Raw genomic sequence first — 20,402 nt, forward strand, 5'->3', positions numbered from 1 at the left:
ACCACGAACTGGGGCGGGGTGTGTGGCACTTGCCCCCCACTGGAGCATGCGCAGGCGCGCGGGGCGCCCCGGACTGATGGCGGAAGTGGACCTGGTAGCCGAGTTCCCCCAACCTGCCGGTGCTGCCCGATATGCCGAAGTTATGGCTCGCTTCGCCGCCGGACTGGGCGCGCAGGGCCGACGGGTGGTGTTGGTTACGTCCGGAGGCACGAAGGTCCCACTGGAAGCCCGGCCAGTGCGCTTCCTGGACAACTTCAGCAGCGGGCGGCGCGGTGCCACCTCGGCTGAGGCCTTCCTGGCTGCGGGCTACGGAGTCCTGTTCCTGTACCGCGCTCGCTCGGCCTTTCCCTTTGCCCACCGCTTTCCGCCCCAGACCTGGCTGTCTGCTCTGCGGCCTTCCGACCCATCTCCTTCGGGTTTGGTGAGCCTAGAAACTGAGGAGAATGCACTCCCAGGCTTTGCTGCGGCTCTGCGAAGCTACCAGGAGGCTGCGGCTGCTGGCACCTTCCTGGCAGTAGAGTTCACCACTTTGGCGGACTATTTGCATCTGCTGCAGGCTGCGGCCCAGGCGCTCAATCCTCTAGGTGCGTACCCTAAGAGTCCATGGGTTGTCCGGAAGCAATCTTTCTCCCCAGACACCTCCTTAACTTTCTCGCTATCCACTGGTCTCACAATCGGGGAACCTGAATTAGAAAGAAGCTGATCCCATAGAACTCTCCAATTTATTGCACCCTGTGCTTATCTTTGCAGGAGCTTCTGCTATGTTTTACCTGGCTGCGGCCGTGTCAGATTTCTATGTTCCTGCCTCAGAAATGCCTGAACACAAGATCCAGTCATCTGGGGGCCCACTGCAGGTGATGGGCGGTTCTCTTCCAAGATCTGACCCCTATAACCAATCTTGAGTTAATTCCCTCTTGATCTGGAGATGACCTTTCTGCATTCCATATATGCTAGTCACTAGGGATGCATAAGACACCGCCCTCCCTCAAGGACCTCACAGTCTAGTGAGGGAGCTGGATACAGACATAATTACAATACAGAGTGATAAATGCTCTAGTAGAGGTACGTACAAAGTGAAGTAAGAGCATGGGGTGAGTGAATCTTGGGGAAGATAAGGAAGGCTTCCTTGAGGAGATGACTTGAACTGGGTTTTAAAAGATGAGCAGAGGATGTACCAGAGTAGGGAAGGTCATTCCAGATAGAGTACACAAGTGGAGTTTGGAAAGGGGCAGTGTGCTGTGAACTGAAGTTGTTTGATAAGGTGGGAGAGCATGAAAAGTGGTAAGGGTGGAGAGCAGACTGAAGAGACAGCTTACTTCATCAGAGTATTCCTTCTAAAGGAGCTTGGACTTTATGTGAGCCAAGGGTCACATAAGTAGGAGAAATAAAGTTTTTGCTTGAGAAGAACATTCTGGCATCTGTACGAAAGGTGAATTAGAAAGAGAATGTGGTGGGTAATTTAGATGCGGGTTATTACTGTAATTTCAGGAGTAGATATGGGAGGATAATGTGTTTGAAATGGTGAAATGATCTGGCTTCGTGGAACGTTAGGGAATTCTTAGTCATTTATGGGGTGAAACAAGTAGAATTTAAATAGAAATCCATACCTGGTAAGGGGCACTTGATGGCTTTGTAGAATAGTTTATTTGTTCATTTCTTCAACAAATATTTATTGAGTACCTACTGTATGTCAGGCACTCTTGTAGGACCTGGAGATAAAGCAGGGAAAAGAAACAGGCTGTGCCCTTGTGCTGCTTATACTCTGCAAAAGAGACCATAAATAAGTCAAATGCATACTGTTAGGTTGTGTTAAATGCTAAGGAAAAAATAAAATGGGGAAAGAGCATATGAACCCTGTAACACTTGCTAACATTTTGAAGGACTATCTTGATTATTAGCTTAGTGATTTCAAACTTTGCAAATTCTGCCAGCTTTAGTTATCCTTTATTTTTTAGTTCTATCTTAAAAGTATTCAAAACAACTCAACATCCCCATTGGACTGAAGATGGTATAGTAGGACTTCTGATCAAGTGGAAATAAAATCAGTTCTGTTTCTTCAGTGCTAAGATGTTTTTACAAATGACAGTACTTACATGTTATCAAATAGCCATTTTACCAGTGCAAGAAATAATTTAGACTGAGAAGTTTAAAAACCCAACTTTATTTGAGCTTCTGTCCAAGTAACATTTGCATGAACAGAGTATTTGTATTTGTTTATTTAAGACTTAGGTTAAAAAATAAAGGGGAATGTTTGAGAAAAAAGAATGCTGTTTTCTTTAAAGTTGTATTAATGGTGATGAGGGTGGCAGGGCAGGACTGATTCATAAGACATGGGTTATCCCAGAATACATACGAAGCCTTGAAATTAGGCACCCTTATGGATGCTACAGAGCCAAGGTGTTTAAGCTGAGCTTTGAAAAATTCGACAATGAGAAATTCCGTTTTTATTGACAGTGCTGAAATTCTGAGTTCCTGCTTCTTTAGTTTCCCCTGAGATTGACTTGGTAAGTAGTGACCTTTGTTTACTTACTAAGCTTTTCTTTTTCTAATACAGATAACAATGAAGATGGTGCCAAAAATGCTTTCTCCTTTGGTTAAAGACTGGGCTCCCAAAGCATTTATAATTTCCTTTAAGCTGGAGACTGACCCCTCCATTGTAATTGATCGTGCACGGAATGCTTTGGAAGTTTACCGACATCAAGTGGTGGTGGCTAATATCCTTGAGTCACGAAGGTCGTTTGTCGTTATTATAACCAAAGACTCAGAAACCAAGTTATTGCTATCTGAGGAAGAAGTAGAAAAAGGCATAGAGATAGAAGAGAAGATAGTGGATGATCTTGGGTCTCGACACACAGCCTTTATACATAACAAAAACTGAAGTAAAAAGCTCTTAACGGGATCAGAAATTGTTCAGTGGATCAGGGCTCTTACATATGGTGAGAACTAGAATAAATCTTTTGCTTCCATAAAGACAGAAAATGGAGGGAAAAAGAAGTCAGTGGTGTGCAGGCAAATGATTTGGTATTTGTCTTTCATTTCATACTCATTAAAAATGAAAACCAAGGTAAAACAATTATGGCTAACACACTCACCTGAATGTTATCTTGATTTTGAAGGGGAACAAACACAAGCTGTTTCTCACCTCTTAAAAAAGAGCTTTTTGGGAATTACATTCCTTAAAATATACACGAGGGGCCTAAATATCAACCTTTCATACTGTAAAAAAGGATTATGGATGCATGAGTGGCCGTGCTTTGAAGATCAAGTATTTTTTGTTGCCTACTATGTGGTAGGCCCTGGGACTTTGAGGATTAAAAGGAGTACACATGTATAGTTTGGGAAATGGTTGTATACAACATTAAATGCAATAAAGTGTGTGCCCAAAGCCAACACAATGGAAAGGATGCTGATTTTGTTTGTTTGCTGGAAATTTATCAAAGATGGAAGTAGGAGAGGACACCTCTCTGAAGAGAGATTGCCTGTAGAATGATAAGCTTCCCATTATGTTTACTTTTTGCTGCTTGTCTTAGATTCATTCCATATTTGAGTTAATAATTAACCTTTCAACTATTTTAGGACTGCTCTTCAGGGGAACTAAACCCAGGCTTTTACCTGGGACCAGTCCAGGGCCAATTGGTGACCTCTGCCCTGAGGAAAGCATTACAGTGTGCGAAAGAGTATGGGTTTTGGAATCATCTTAGCCGGCTTTGACCCCATTAGCTGTACCACCTACTAGCTTTGTAAACTCAGACACCTGGCTTGATCTCAGCTTCATCATTTATAAAATAGAGGTGATAAATCTCTGCAAAGTAAAGCCTTTCCTGTGAGGATTAAATAAAACTGAAGATAAAACATTAGTCTGGGGCCTGGCACATAAATCACACTCAGTAAATGGTTGCAGTTGTTTTGCTCACTTGACAGGATTAGCAGTGTTCGGCCGGTGCCCTGCTCAGTCCCTGAATCCTCGAGTTTTCAAAGGTTCTCTCACTGTTCAAAACTTTAGGTTGGGAGTACACAAGAAGTGTAGTCCAGAAAAAATCCCCTAATGATTTGTAGGATGATTCAAAGTACAAGTTGAAACGTACCATTAATAAGTATGTAGAGGTAGGCATTATAAACTTCAAATAAACATTTGATTTAAAATGCAATTCATGATACCTCATGAATTGGGAAGTGAATTGGGAAGAGTAACCCTATGTGTCTGATAATATAGGAACAACAAATTTTAGTTGGAAAGATTTCAACAGAAGTGCCAAATGTACTGAAATACTTCATTACATCAGGAAGTATGACCTTGAGCAGAGGAAACTAACTCCTGCAATCAACTTTTCTGGAAGCAGCAGTCTCACAGAACAAAAATTTTTAAGCTAACTTAGACTCCAATTGGCAAAACCTCAAAAACAACAGACTCTGTCAGCAGTGGCAGTACTGAAGGGGTAGGAAGTGAAAGGTTGATTTTCTTCCCTACACCTATAGCTTTATGTGGGTGATAACTGTCCTTATCATCTTTGAATGATGATTAGAGCTAAAACTAGAAATTATTTTAATATTTTTTACCATAATTATCACTTCCTTTGGAAACCATTTCCTATCCTGTTACAACAAACATTACCTCTCTACATGGAATCACTCACTTTCAAATTCCATTCAGAGCACACAGTATATTACACATGATAAAATTCCAAGAGGTTTGATTTTGGTTTTTTAAACAAATGGGAGCGTGTAAGTAAAGAAGTAATGAAAAGGAACATGAGTCCATGAGAGTAAAAGAAAAGGAACTTGGTGTAGATTGGAGAACCAAGGAATGTTGCCCTGAGGAAGAGAGGCTTGAACTGATAGTTAAGTAGGTTGGAGGGATCAGTTGCGAAGGCTCTGGTGCCAGAGGGAGAGGGTGAAGCACGCCTAGAAGGAAGGGATAAGATCCGTCTATATAATGCATGTAGAACCAGCTCAGCTTTGAAAAGAATCCTATGCAGAACTAGAGTAAGACTTCTTATCTGAATACGTGTTCAGGATACCAGCACAACAAGGGCGACCAAAACATGAGTAAAATTGAGCTTTAATGAACTCACCAGAATCTTGCAATAAGAGCATTTAAATGAATCAAGTCTATGTTGAATTTTGTGTCATTTAGAAATTTTTATTTTGCATTACATATGTGGAGGAGTTCACCTACACTAGATTTTCAGCTCGTAGTACTTAGAATAAGCTTCAGTCTTCGGGTAATTCTATTCTGATTTTTTCATTTTTACAATAATATACCTGGTCCAAAAATGTGATTTGTTTTTGGTGCCCCAAGGAGTGACAGGTCTAGGCCTAAGATTCAGAACTCCTGACCTAGCACCCTTTCCCTTTCAAGAATGAAGTTACTTCTAGAAAAATAAATACACGATTATTAGGCCGGAGCTCTGGATAACGGCCTGTAGAGAAGCCATTTGAGAACTCTGTCAGGCAACAAAATGTATCTAAGTTGCAATTGAACTACGGGACGTTACCATGGTTACTGCAAGGCCAATGGAGTGAGTCGCACCATAGTTCTTGCCAGAAGAGCTCCGCCCTCCGACCCAAAGGCCAATGGTGTGCACCGTAACAATGGTCTTTACAGGAAGAACAGCCTCTGAGCCAATGGTGCACCTCGTTTCTAGGGTTCCTGCCGGAAGGACGCTTTGGCATCACCTCGGTGAGAGCGGTTGCTATGACGCCCGGGGCTGGATGGGCACCTGCAGCTAGTTGTGAGCCGCTAGCGAGCCGAGTGACCCGGTATCCTCGCCGCACTCTCCAAAAGGCAATTTCCGGTCTGATTCCTGAGGTTCCCGCCTCAGTCCCGAGGAGGAAAGCACCTGTTCTTCGCTTTTTGTCAGCACTCCAGGTCCGCCGCTTCTCTCCTCGGGATGGCGGGATGGCACGAAACCACGGGAAGACAGCCTCTCCTGGCTCGGCCTTTCTAGCCCTGAACTGGAGTGATTCTGCCTGAAATTAGCTCGTTCCTCCGGACCCACCTGCCACAGGCATTTAGGATCAGGCTGCCGCTCTTACGTAGAGAGGGCATAGAACACCCTCAGACTGATACTTTCCTTTTCTCACTTTCCCGGCGAAGACACTCGGGAACGGAAAACTGCGCCTGTAGGTCCAGGCCGCTAGAGCCCTCGGAGCCACGGCTTCCCCTGGTTGTAGGCCCGTGAACAAAGAACTGCTGTTTTCTATTCTTTGCCCTGTGTTCGTCATGCAGAACCTTAATTCCCGATGAAGCTCTGGAGACCTTTGGTACCCTCAACATCAGACGTCATCAAGTCAGTTACCTTGTGCTTTTCAAGCTACAACCTCATCCACTTCTCTCATCACCCTGAGCACCACTTTTCTCATCTTGCTCGTTCCACAGCCATTGTCACCCTTTCCTGTCCATGCTGCACATTACTGAATGTCCGTTCGTCTCCACCACCTCTCTCATCTGTAGACCACCTCCTGCTTTCCTGCTACAATGCTTTGGGTAGCTAAGTATTTCACATTCTCTAGCCCTGGAATCAATTGGAAGATTTTCTCTGTTTCTCTGCATTATGGCAAGCTTTCTGTCTTGGATAAACTAGAGACTAGAACGGAGAGGCACACATGGGTAAATACAAACAGTAAATTTCTACAAGTCTAGTGTGTTTTGAAAATGAAGGGGACAAAATCAATATGCATTTTTAGGCCCATCTCAGGCATATGTAGGAAAGAAGACTGTACCTTGCTTAAGTGAATACTATGTTAGGCATATATTTTATTGATGTATTCATGCATGTGAAAAGATGATTAAGAATGATCCTGTAACAGGATTTCAACTTTCAGCTCATATGAACGCAACACCATGATACAGGATAGCATTTTCTGGAGAGGAGATGCTTGAAAAAGTTCTTGTGTCTCCTTTTCATGTCGGTTTCTTAATCAGAAAACATGCTTTGTGATGTGAGCCAGGAGACAAGAACACTGAGGAGTGATAGAAAATTAGTGCTTTTGGCAAGGGAGCAGGCTTACTAGTCCTAAAAAGACGAACAGAGGGCCTTAAAGATAGATTCACTTACATCCAGTGCAATTTTATTTTAGCCTGGAAACTTTGTCTTAAAGTATGCATTCCTTGTTGAGTCTTACTGTTTTTTTAGTATTCAGGTTTAAATATAAAGTTGTTTTGAAGATATGCAAAATGTACATTTTTAACCAGCATTTTGGGGCTAGAACGACTTCGATACTTTTTATTCTCAAGCCAATGACACCAGCTACTTGTAATGTCTCAGACTTAGAGCCAGGTCAAGTTGCCAAATACCGAGAAACTCAGCTTTCTCTTCTATAACAGACTGGAAAAGGAAAAAAGCCATTGTGCAACTTTTCCAGTTTTTCACATTTAATGGACACTGACTGAATAAATTCTAACTCTTGGGGGAGAGGCTATGTATGGTAAGAGGCTTCCCTTTCCCCTTCTGATATGCATTTATTGAGCAAACATCATTATGACAATGTAAACAAATTTTTAAAAAATTTTCTCTCACCCTGGCACAGTGTTTTGAAACCTGGGGGGAGGGAGAGTGGTTTGGGTCCCCAAGAGACATTTGGCAATAGGTGGGGACATTTTTAGTTGTCATAACTGGGGGTATTACTGGCATGTAATGAGTAGAGGTCAGAGATGTTACTATACATCCTCCTATAAACAGACATCTCCCCACAACAATTATCCAGCTGTGTAAGTTGTACTGAGGTTTAGAAATGCTGTCCTAATGTATCAATGGTTCATTTTTCTGTTCTGTATCAAGCTTTGATCATTTGCATACATTTTTACAAAGTTATAATGATAGTGCACATTTTGGCTTTTTCACATAATTTTATATTTTAAGCACTTACATTGTTTTCAACTTTTTAAGAAAGTATTTTCCTCATTTGGGAATAAAAAGGAAGAAGCTGTATAATATGTATTGTGTATAAGATGTCTATAACTTTTAAACTATATTTATGTAAAAGGAAGAAGGGTTAGGGTGAATAATCTGACTGGATATTTCAGTTTGCATGGCCATAATATTTGCTTTCTTCCCTAGTCACTCAAAGACCATGGGCTTCAAAGCTCCTGCTTTGCTCAGAGCCAGGAGATGTGCTGTAGCATGAGGTATGGTCCTGGCCCCTTCACCACAGTTGGAGGGCATCTGCTAGGAGAAATAAGAACAAGCGGAAGTGACTCTACACCCTTTTGCATTGCCCTCTCCCCGTTTAAAATGTTTTGTCTCTGACTCAGTTTACTGATAGCTTTACCACCTCATTCTTTATACCTAGGTTTTTGGAGGCCCCCAAACACTGCAGGATGTTCTTTCCAGAGAGTGGATTTTTTAACATACTTGTGAGCATTTATTCAATATTGACTTTGTAGAGAATAATACACTTTTATGCTTTGGTATGTGGGTGATTTTAGGCACAGTTTACATGTCAGAGCATATATAACCCCAAGAATAGATTTATATTGCCTCAAAATCAGCTTTTTAAGAATTGTCAAATTACTTAACCATTGGATCTTAATAAATCCACCAGAAAAAATGTTTGTTCTGGGGCATCATAGCAGAACAAGCAGAGACCCAGGATCCAGGATTTCAGGCAGAGGGACCTAAATGTTGAAAGTTTTGGAAATATAAGCAGCATGATGGGGATCAATAAGTATACTGGCATAAAGTGCTAATGTCAAGGTGTGGCAGAAAATAAGGCTAGAGAGACAGGCAGGAACCAGATTGTGAAGAATCTCTGGTGCTAAGTTACGAGGTTTGAATTCTTTCTGAAAGCAATGAGAATGTTAAGCAGCAAGTGATTTGCATTCTGCAGCATGATCAGTCTGAGAGCTTTGTGGAGCACAGATTGGATGGGGGTCAGCCTGGCAGCAGGGGCATTAGTTAAGGATGTAAGTACTCTAAACTGACCAAATAATGGGGAGAGCCTAAACTAAGGCAGCAACCTTAGATGTGGAGAGGATGAATTAGAAAATAATAAAGAGGTAGAATCCACAAATTCAGTGACTGTGCATGAGAGTGAGATGAATTAGAAGGAGGGGCCAAGAATGACTCCCAGATTTCTTGCCTGGGAAACTATATTGATAGTGATTTTATTAACTGTGGAATACAGAAGGAGGAGCAGGTGTAAGGGAAAGAAGAATGGATTGTTCAAGCTGAGTTATTCACTAGACAATTGGATATGCATTGGTCTCAAATAATTGACTCATTTTATATAGCCTTCCTAGCCTACATCCTGTTCTCTGAATTTGTACCTCTTTGGCAATCCCTGCTTAAAGAGTAGGTTTTAGTGGCCATATTTGTACCCGTTTCCATGCTAATCTAGTTAAAACTGACTAAACGAGGATTATACAACTAACTTTGGAGAGGGAGGCACAATTTATTGGGTGAGCAACATACAGTTTCATAAATTTGAACTAAGAGATAAAAAGAGAAAATCCTTGATCTGAAAAGTCATTTAGGCTTAGGACTTGCATGGCTGTTTTTAACCTTGCTGATGAGCAAGCAGAAAAAGTCCACCCAAGTAAAGAAGCAGGTAAATGGGGGGAAGATTCATGGGGAAACCCAGACCCAGAGACAAAAGACCTCGTGGATCAGGATACACTAGTAATGACTATCCAGTCCATATCCAATTCCTGTGTAGCCATGTTTAGTTTCCAGCATATGCCCTTGTATCTTATTCTTGCAGTAACCCTCCTGTAGTAGTTAAGATTGGTTGGCCATGAGGGACAGAAAACTCAAAATAATAATGACTTGAAAAAGATAGAAAATGATTTCTCTCATATAAAAATCACAAAGAAAGCAGTCCAGAATGATAAAACAGCATCTTGAAATGGTCAGATTCACAAATTTCTTCTCTTATGATAGTATATCATTCATGGCATGTGGCTTCTACCTCCTGGTGTCCAGGACATCTGCTCAGGCTTTAGCTATCTTGTCTGCATTCTGGCCAGTTGAGGAGGGAAGAGTGAGGAAGAGGGCATTCTGTTCCTTGAAGGACACTTCTTAGAGGTCGCACACAATTCCATTTACATCCCATTGATAGGAACTTAGTCACAGGACTGTACATAGCAGTAAGGCAGGCAGCCATGTGATCAATCAAAATATTAGATGTCTCATTCCTGTGGAAAAAGGGAGGAATAAATATTGAAGGACACCTGGCAGTCTGCCATATGTATGTGCTCTAACTTCACTGTTTCTGCTTCTTGACACTTTTTCTAAGATGGATTTGGGGCTTAGCAGAGATGGATTATTATTTAATCCTCCTAGCAACCCCATGAGGTAGGCATTACTGTCAAGTCCATTTTATTTGGGGGAAATCGAAGTTTAAAGTAGTTAGATGATTCGGCTAAGTCACATAGCTAGAAAGTAGTGGAACTAGGGTTCGGACAAAGGTATGTCAGATTCCTATCCCTAACCTATTAATCACCATGATAGAAAGGCAGAGGATCTAAAGCAGGGTTCTTAGGAATGGTGACATTTGAAGGGGCTGTGGAAGAAAAGCCCAGGAAGAACACGGGGAAGGAAAGGCCAGAGACGTAAGAGTAGAAACAGGAGAAAGTGACATCACAGGACAGAGAAAGAAAACATTTTAAAAGGAATGACTAGATACTGCAGAGAGATCATAGATAAAAAGATCAGAAACATGTCCAGTTAGATTTGGCATTTTGAGGGTCATTGCTGTCTGATATTTTGAGTATAGTTGTGAAAGCGTAAGCCAAAATGCAGTGGCTTGAGGAGTGGAAGACAAATAGGAAAGAGGACAATAGCTTGAAGAGAATGTGGTGGGGCCAGAGGAAAGTTATTGTTGTAACTTTTTTTTTGGTATCGTATTTTTTAAGATCAGAGACATCTTAAGGACAAACATCAGTAGACAAAGCTAATGAGTATACAGAAAAGAAAAAACTTCTTGAGGAAGCAGTGTGGGGTGGGATCTAGAACACAGGTAAAGGGATTAGCCTTGAGCAGAGGATGGAAGGTGTCCCCCTGAGAAGGGAAAGGACAGGCCCTCTGAGAGGAAGGTCAGTATATTGGTGATGGGAGGAAGCTCACAGGGTTTTACAATGACCTTAGTTTTACTAGGGTTGTGGGGTACAAGCTCATCTACTAAATGAAGGGAGCAGAGATTTGGGGTTTGATAGGAAGATGAAAGTTATGAATAAGTTGCCGAGTGAAATGGCAGCAGAACCTGGCAAAGCACACATAGCGTGATCTAGGAGCAGAGAAGCTTGGCTCAGGCTGCAGACTGTGAATTTGTAGTGGCTTCCGTCTGCCCACTTGTTTCATTTTTCTCTACCAGCACTCAGCAAACTCAGGTAAGTACAGAACAGTCAAATGATCAAACTTTTCCAGGGTTGGGATTGCAAGGAAGTGGGATAAGGAGATAATTTGCAAGATGTTGGGGACACTTGTGAAAAATTGATAGAAATGATCCATGGTTGGGTCCAGGCTTGAGGGGGAAAGCCAGAGAGTATCTCTGGTAGTTTGAGGGAACTCTTAATGGTTCAGGGACTGAGGTCTCACTGTCTGTGCAGAGAAAGTATATCTTAATAGCGCAATCACTTCACACCCATTAGTATGGCCTATATACATGTGTAAATGTGTGTGCGTGTATATATATAATATCTCACAAATAGAACAAGTGCCAGCAAAGATATCGAGAAATTGGAATGCTTCTGCTTTGTATGATGGGAGCAAAATGGTACAGCTGTTGTGGAAAACAATATGGCAGTTCCCCAATTCTGTAACATAGAGTTATGTATCCAGCAATTCTACTCCTAAGTATACACCCAAAATAATTGAAAGCAGGGACTCACAGATACTTTTCACCAATGTTCATAGCAGTGTTATTCACACTAGTCAAAAGGTGAAAGCAACCCAAATGTCTATCAACAGATGAATGGATAAACAAAATATATATACTACAATGGAGTATTATTCAGCCTTATAAAGGAGTGAAATTCTGGTGCATGTTATAAAATTGATAAACCTTGAAGACGTTATGCTAAGTGAAAGAAGCCAGACACAGAAGGACAAATACTCTATGATTCCATTTATATGATGTACCTAGAAGGGGCAGATTTATAGACAGAAAGTAAAATAGAGGTTATCACAAGCTGGGGGAAGAGAGGAATAGAGAATTATTGTTTAATGGGTATAGAGTTCAAGTTTGGGATAATGAAAAAGGTCTGAAAATGGATAGTGGTGATGGCACAATATTGTGATTTTTAATGCCACTGAATTCTATGCTTAAAAATGGCTAAAATGGTAAATTTTAGGTTTCAGATACTTTAATAGTAATAAAGAGCAGGGAGTATAAAATGTGGTGGTCAGATTTGACGTTTAGAATTTCAGGATTTCAATAGTAGTTCAGGTTATAACAAAGGCTCAGATGTAGCCATGGGGATGGATGGTTAAGTAGAATGGAAATTAAAGATCACTGGGTTTGATAGGGTGGTCAAATCTAGGAGCTTGGATGAGTCATGCTCTTGGGTATTGATTTACAGCTTACACTGTCCTCCTGATCAGCAAGCCTCTTGCTACACTCCTACTTATCCCCCAAAACCCCAAATCTCTCAGAGGCCAAGGATCCAAAGGTATTTTCAATATCTCCATCCCCTTTTCCTTTCAACTTCCTCCAATTTAAGACCCTCCCACTCCACCCCTGCAACACGAAGGGACCATGCTATTCTCTGGGTGCAAGCAGCGTGCAGAGCTGGACTTGTAATAATTCAGGCATTTATTTTCTGATCATTCCCAGTCTTATCAGTTTATCCAAACTGCTTTTTAACATTTTGATGTTTTTGCCTCTAGTCTTTTTCTTGTGTGTTTTTCACATAGTGATAATACTTTGGTGTTCTGCTTTTTCTCTTACCATTATCACATAAGCCTTTTTCTATATTGCCAAATAGTCCTCAGAGGATGCTTTGCATTCCCAGTGTCTTGGATCCTCTGATACCCAGGACCGAAACCACAAGTGACTGAATAGTGTTCAGAGAACTTGTGGGGAAAGAGAGAAGGCGACTGGGGACCAGGTGATGAGAATGGGTGGGGAGGAGCTCGAAAAGATTTTTAGCTTCTAGGAAATTTTAGCCAAGTTAGCCAGATTTCCACAATAGGGCTATCTATACCTGCCCTTACTTCTGGACTTGTTATTTCCTAGAACCAGGGCACCTAGCCCTTAGATGACTAGATAATGACATCTTTTGACTCTCTTATCACTCTTTTTGATGTTTCCAATACTGATGGGCATGGCACACTGGGGTACAAGGATTCAGACCTGGGTCCTTTTTTCTTTCAGTGTGAGTATCAGATAATAATTAGAATTCTGTAAGTGTCCACAAAAACTGTTGATGTCAAAATGATAAGACTCTGAAAAACTGAGCAAGAAAGGGAAAAATAATAAAAAATATTATTTTTTCTATTAAAAAAGCAAAACTGAATATAATCTATGTGAACTATCTGCAGTATAATAATTATGCATATCACTACAGTTTGGGTCAGATTAACTTGGTTAAAAAATTGTATTAACAAAGTATTAACAAAGTCCTATTCACAATTAGTAGTTTTAGTAACACAGATACAACTTCATCAGTTAGATAGGTGCCTTGCACCCACCACTGTAGTGCAAGCTGTTCTGTAACATGACTACTTTCAACTTAAAAAAGAGAAAGCATATTAATGGCAGGCTTAAACTTTAGAAGAGAGATGAATGACAGAAGACAACAAAATTTATAAGACGACTTATTCTGGCAGCAAAATAATTCCTTGATAGTACAGATTTAGTGGGCTCTCTAGCCTCCAGAGGAGTCCTTTTATTTTTATATATTCAGTAGAGGGAACAAAGGCTTCTTTGGAATTTGTAACATTGCAAGGAGCCTTTGGGAGATTTTCAGATTACTAAATTGCAAACTTCAGAACTGGGCAGACAGCAAAGCCCATTTTTTAAAACACTCTACCATACATTTGCATTACATATATCATGTCATTATTTCTTATTTTAGAAGGTTTTATATAGCTGTTCAAAGTTTTAATTTTGTATTATTAGCTATTTCATGTAAGTTCTCATTATAACTGGAGAACATAACCATTAATTAATAGAAAAACTAAACTGTACTTTGCAGAGTCTAACTCTAGGCATATATATATATATGATCAGATTTCTTGTATGCTCAGTCTGTGCATGTATATGTGTGTATATGTACATATATGCTTATCTCTTCTATCAAGGAAAAAGTCCATTTAGAAGGCGGGGCTTCACATCTCAAGAAAGAACAGATTGAACCACTTCCTTGCTTCTACAGAAGAACAACTCTGTTTTGTCTAGTGTTTATTCCAGCACAGTGTAGACCAGCAGAGGACTGCTACCAGAAATCTAGAAGAGCTTACAGTGAAACATGGAAGAAATGAAAGAAGTAAGAGCTAATAACTAACGTTTTAAAATACTGTGGTTTTGTTCATTGTCCTTCATTAAATTGACATCTTAAAAACCAACATTTGAATATCACTGTATAGTTTGCAAAGCACTCGTACATTTTTTTTTTTCATGAAATATGTCAACAGTGTGTATGGGTATATGTACAGAGTGTTGCACAGATGACTGCTTGAACATCCACATAGGTCAGCTCAAGGAGGCCTTCATTAATTTGTTATATTCATCCTTGTCTCAATAACTGACTCTCTAGCTGATTCTCTTGCTTGTTTGCTTAGAAACCTGACTAGTCACCATATTGTGAGTGAATCTGCTTCTCAAAGGTGGCCTTGTATTATTTAACCAAACTCACAGGGATGTTTGTAAAAAGATAGACTGGCTTATTAATTGACAATAGGAAATACAATTGCCAGAGAAACCAGACACAGTTGTGGCTGATGCATTCTCTCTCTGCAGGCACACTGTATGGGAAGCCCAATTTAAACTAGATGTCTATTTGCCAAACAAATGATTTTAAGTTTTTATAGCATTGGCCAAGTTAGCCAGATTTCCACAATAGGGCTATCTTCTGGACTTGTTATTTCCTAGAACCAGGGCACCTAGCCCTTAGACGTCTAGGTAATGACGTCTTTTGACTCTCTTATCACTCTTTTTGATGTTTCCAGTACTAATCAGCCTATTTCCTGACATACTCTTTCTTTAAATGAACTAAGAAATTCTCTCAGGTTGCTTGGAAATCACTCTGCTGTGTTTCAATATCTCAGGCAGGTAACTTGTTGATTCTTAAATTTAACTCTGAATTAGAGAGCAATCTGATTTCCAAATTCTTAAAGAATGCAACTACTTTAGAACAAAAGCAGGATAGCATAATAGAGCATGAATTTTAACATTAGGCAGATGGGGTGAAAAGTTGTCGTTAGCACTTTCTCTGTGAACCTCAGGCAAGTTATTTAACTTTTTTGATCTTGAAATTCCTCATCTGTAAGATGGGGATAATAATAGCTTCTTCAAAGGGACTTGTGAGGTTTTTACAAGTTAATGTGTATAAAATATTTTACATACTTGGCACCTAGCAAATATTCAATACATTATAACTATTAGTATTAGAAATATGTTCTAATTATTATTGTTAGTTAATTATTGTTCCTGCCATTTTCAACTGGAGGAAATGGAAGGTTACCAGGAAGTTATAATGTTGCGCTGCAGTCTGCAGTCACATATTCCTTCTGCTATACCATTCAGCCTTTTATTCCTATTCTGAGGAGTTGTTCAATAGGCTTTAGCACAATTCAGCAAAGTGCAGTTCACTTATTTTGGTTGTCTACTTCTAAGCCATTTGGCATAGTGAGAGCTCAGTCTCTGGGTCTGGCCCACCTAAGTGTGAAGCCTAGCCCCTCCCTCTCTTCCTTGCATGAGAGTGCAAGTCCCTTAGTGTCTCTCAGCCTGCTTACTCACCTGTAAAACAGGAGGATAAAAGTCCCATAGGGTTGCCGTGAAAATTAAGTATTTGATGTCCTTACTATAGTGCCTGGGGCATCTATTTAGCTTTCAATCTATTATTATTAGCCACGTAAAAATACCTGTTGTGAAGCTGTCCTATTAACCAGAAACTATAAAGAGTACCCAACAATTTATTCTCATACAATATCTTATTAACATTTCAGATTTCTTAATCATCAGTTTCACCATAGGTGTATAAACAGTTGTTGTGTAGGTTTTTCTCTGTTCATGGGTATCATGACCATATTTCCTAAACCATAGGTAGATACTTTATTTGAAACTTGGTAGTTAATAGAAAAAAATATTTGAAATTTTAACTGACCCAGAAATTTGTGGGATGTGTCATCATTTCTGTGGGAAGCAGTGTCTGATAGCGTAAGACAGCGGGAAGGAAGTTTAGGGAGAGAGACCCTCTCTTAAGGAAAACTGATTTCTGTTTATTTCTTAGATTATAGACATTATAATATTGTGATCTCTTAATGGTTCTTTCATTCAGTAGTTGACATGGGTTAATATATGAACCATGGAGTATGAGTAAGAAAATGTCTCATTTTCTTTTTAGGTGAAAAATTATGTAAATCATGTCTGTAACTTAACAGAGAAAAAAAGCATTTTCTCATGATTATGAAAAGGAAAACAAACATCTTAGACATGAATTTAAAGGGTTTCAACTCAAACAGTAATTTTGCCTTTTGTAAAAATTTAAACTTTTTGTCTGATTCTAAAAATAAAATATGACAATTATGGAAAATTTGGGAAATGTGTAAAAGTAAAGAGAGGGAAAAAAATTACTCTATGTCATTCACCCCAAGAAAAGTACTTGTAATGTTTTAGGTGTATTCTCTGCTTGTCTTTTTAAAGTCTATATTTTGAACTATTCAAAATGTGTAATAGAGTGAAGAATGTTTATTTCCTTCAGTGTCTGTTACAGCATATACTACACTGTATCATAATTACCTGTGTTAGCTCCTCTGGGGCAGAGATCATGTCCTAGTTTTAGTGGCATCTGTTCCCACAGCATCTGCCTCATAAAGTACTTAGCATGGTACTTCCTCAGGAAATATTAAGTACTACAAAGCTACCAGGGAAGAAACAGATAAGACCTCTTTAGAATATTCTATTTTGCTTAATTCCACAAATTAGATATTATCATTATATGTGATCAATCATTGTTTATATTTACCACACATTTATTATTTTCTTTGCTCACCATCTTTCCTTGCATCTGATATTCCACTTGGGATCATTTTCCTTTTCTCATTTTAGAACTTACTTTCACAAGGGTCCATTGATGGAAGACTTTTTTTCTTTATTTTGAATCTTAGGTACAGAGAAAGTTGAGGTAATTATAGGACATATTTCATATGTTCTAAACTCTCATTTCATTCTTCTTTCCTTTCTTATTTTCCAGTGGATAATGAGCTTTCTTTTGCTGCCTTAAAAGTTTGAATTCTTTTCTTATTCATATGGTCTTTGCATTCTAAGAGTTTTAAAGTTCCTTCTGGCATTTTTAGCTATCCTTGGCAGGAGGGTTGTTCAGGGCTCTAATCTGCTATATTGAAAGAAGCAAGATACTCTATGCCCTGCTGCCAACATAAATTAGCTCAGGAAGGATTAGTAAATAGGTAGATGATGTCATTACAATGTGGAAGTTCATTTACAATTTTTTCCAGTATGTTAATAGTTTGGGCTTATCAGTAAGCCTTGAAGTTGGTCCATGAAGCCCACTCATTCTGTATTCTTCTTCTGGGCTCAGTTTGGCCATGTTTTCCCTTTGAAGTGCTTATTGCCAAGAAATCCCTAAACTTTTTGCTTTTTGCCTTTGTTTCCATAACTCTGCAGACTCAACTCTTTCTTTAGGTCATCTTTACAGTAAGCCTGACTTTTTAAAAGAAGATAAAGTTTTATACTTACTATAGTATTATTCCTTTATTTTTTAGGAATTTGACATATCTCTTTAAATGCACCAATATTATTATTAAGATTGTCAGTGTTTTTAATAGCATTCTACTTACATAATAACATAATGTTTAAGGTTTGGAGTGGTCTATACCAACCTGTTTTTTCAATAAGTACTATAGTTTTTAGTGAGTAATTTTGCAAAATACAAGTTTGTTTGCTTTAGGAGTACACATGTCTATCACATCGGAAATGCTTATGTAATCAAAAGGAATCTTTTGAAGGTAGAACTAATATGATTTGATAATGGATTTATTAACCTTAAAAAATAAGACAGTCCATTATTTTATCAGCAAAAACAGGTTTATTCAGCAGAGAATTGCAATCCAGCACATGCAAGCTATGGGCATGTCTGGAGAACAAAAGAGGGGAATTCTTTTTAAAGAGGAAGGGGCTGAGTTGGGAGGGCTGTTCTAAGCAAAAAGTTCCGTTGGAGGCCACGGGGAGTCTTAAATATTGTAGCTTCACACTGGCTGAGTTGTGACAGTCTCTCATTGGCTGGACTGTAGCAGGGAGGCAGAAGGCAGAAACCTTCCTTCTTCCTGCTGGGTAATAAAGTAGCTAAAACATTATGGCCTCTGTCTCTTCCAGTGGGGTCTGAGATTTAATGAGGAGTGGTGAGTGTGAGAGCTTCTCCTCCTGGCCTCCAGATGCCATGTCAGTGAGGTTTCCTTTTATTGATTTTCACAGATTTAATGTTGGGTGGGAGAAAAGGAGAGAAATCCCTGGCTACCCAAAGCTTTTTGGCTGAGCAGTTAAAATATTGGAGTTCTTTACTACTCAGATTGGGGACATTGTGGGAGGTTGCATTTGAGGATGACAGTAAAGAGTTTGCCTTGGGGCATTTACATTTTTTTTTTGGTATCATTAATCTACAATTACATGAGGAGCATTATGTTTACTAGACTCCCCCCTTTACTAAGTTCCCCCCACAAACCCCATTACAGTCACTGTCCATCAGTGTAGTAAGATGCTGTAGAGTCACTACTTGTCTTCTTCTCTGTGTTGCACAGCCCTCCCCGTGCCTCCCCCCACATTATACATGCTAATCTTAATGGCCTGTTTCTCTTTACCCCCCCTTATCCCTCCCTTCCCACCCACCCTCCCCGGTCCCTTTCCCTTTGGTAACTGTTAGTCCATTCTTGGGTTGGGGGTTTCTGCTGCTGTTTTGTTCCTTCAGTTTTTGCTTTGTTCTTATACTCCACAGATGAGTGAAATCATTTGGTACTTGTCTTTCGCGACGTGACTTATTCCTCTGAGCATAATACCCTCTAGCTCCATCCATGTTATTGCAAATGGTAGGATTTGTTTTCTTCTTATGGCTGAATAATATTCCATTGTGTATATGTACCACCTCTTCTTTATCCATTCATCTCCTGATGGACACTTAGGTTGCTTCCATTTCTTGGCTATTGTAAATAGTGCTGCGATAAACATAGGGGTGCATCTGTCTTTTTCAAACTGGGCTGCTGCATTCTTAGGGTAAATTCCTAGAAGTGGAATTCCTGGATCAAATGGTAAGTCTATTTTGAGCATTTTGAGGAACCTCCATACTGCTTTCCACAATGATTGAACTAATTTACATTCCCACCAGCAGTGTAGGAGGGTTCCCCTTTCTCCACAACCTCGCCAACATTTGTTGTCATTTATCTTTTGGATGGTGGCAGTCCTTACTGGTGTGAGGTGATATCTCATTGTGGTTTTAATGACTAGCAATGTGGAGCATCTTTTCATGTGTCTGTTGGCCATCTGAATTTCTTCATTGGAGAACTGTTTGTTCGGCTCCTCTACCCATTTTTTAATTGGATTATTTGCTGTGTTTGTTTGTTGAGGTGCGTGAGCTCCTTACATATTTTGGATGTCAACTCTTTATCTGATCTGTCATTTGTAATATATTCTTCCATACTGTAGGATGCCTTTTTGTTCTATTGATGGTGTCCTTTGCTGTACAGAAGCTTTTCAGCTTGATATAGTCCCACTTGTTCATTTTTGCTTTTATTTCCTTGCCTGGGGAGATATGTTCATGAAGAAGTCGCTTATGTCCAAGAGATTTTTGCCTATGTTTTTTTCTAAGAGTTTTATGGTTTCATGACTTACATTCAGGTCTTTGATCCATTTTGAATTTACTTTTGTGTATGGGGTTAGACAGTGATCCAGTTTTATTCTCTTACATGTAGCTGTCCAGTTTTGCCAACACCAACTGTTGAAGAGGCTGTCATTTCCCTATTGTATGTCCATGGCTCCTTTATCGTATATTAATTGACCATATATGTTTGGGTCAAAGTCTGGAGTCTCTATTCTGTTCCACTGGTCTGTGGGTCTCTTCTTGTGCCAGTACCAAATTGTCTTGATTACTGTGGCTTTGTAGTAGAGCTTGAAGTTGGGGAGCAAGATCCCCCAAACTTAATTCTTCCTTCTCAGGATTGCTTTGGCTATTCATGGTCTTTGGTGGTTCCATATGAATTTTAGAACTATTTGTTCCAGTTTGTTGAAGAATG

At 39.8% G+C, this 20,402-nt stretch overlaps 1 protein-coding gene and 1 long non-coding RNA gene across 3 annotated transcripts in view; both read left to right on the top strand.

Annotated features, from left to right (window-relative positions):
* Positions 1 to 34: 34 nt before the first annotated feature.
* Positions 35 to 3,404, top strand: PPCS (phosphopantothenoylcysteine synthetase). 2 transcript variants are annotated; one of them, XM_017664153.3, is made up of 3 exons: positions 35 to 584; positions 751 to 854; positions 2,555 to 3,404. In XM_017664153.3, exons 1-3 carry the CDS (start codon positions 47 to 49, stop codon positions 2,876 to 2,878), a joined length of 966 nt encoding a protein of 321 aa, XP_017519642.1. In that variant the 5' UTR covers positions 35 to 46; the 3' UTR covers positions 2,879 to 3,404. The 2 variants fall into 2 exon arrangements, with proteins under 2 accessions (XP_017519642.1, XP_036858215.1); XM_037002320.2 differs by lacking the exon at positions 751 to 854 and having other exon boundaries at positions 447 to 584.
* Positions 3,405 to 5,637: 2,233 nt separating this feature from the next.
* LOC140848880 (uncharacterized) overlaps positions 5,638 to 20,402 on the top strand; it is a 38,783-nt gene continuing 24,018 nt past the window's right edge. The window contains exon 1 of the long non-coding RNA XR_012130137.1: positions 5,638 to 6,290. This is a non-coding gene — a long non-coding RNA (uncharacterized lncRNA). The remainder of the gene's footprint in view (positions 6,291 to 20,402) is intronic.

Source organism: Manis javanica, chromosome 4, assembly GCF_040802235.1.
Source record: "Manis javanica isolate MJ-LG chromosome 4, MJ_LKY, whole genome shotgun sequence".
NCBI classification, from domain to species: domain Eukaryota; kingdom Metazoa; phylum Chordata; class Mammalia; order Pholidota; family Manidae; genus Manis; species Manis javanica.

Excerpts from the sequence above, each read along its gene's own strand:
- PPCS (XM_017664153.3), top strand. The coding sequence starts at position 47 with ATGCGCAGGCGCGCGGGGCGCCCCGGACTGATGGCGGAAGTGGACCTG. Across the intron at positions 585-750 it reads CCAGGCGCTCAATCCTCTAG|GAGCTTCTGCTATGTTTTAC; the intron begins GTGCGTACCCTA and ends TTATCTTTGCAG. Across the intron at positions 855-2,554 it reads CATCTGGGGGCCCACTGCAG|ATAACAATGAAGATGGTGCC; the intron begins GTGATGGGCGGT and ends TTTCTAATACAG.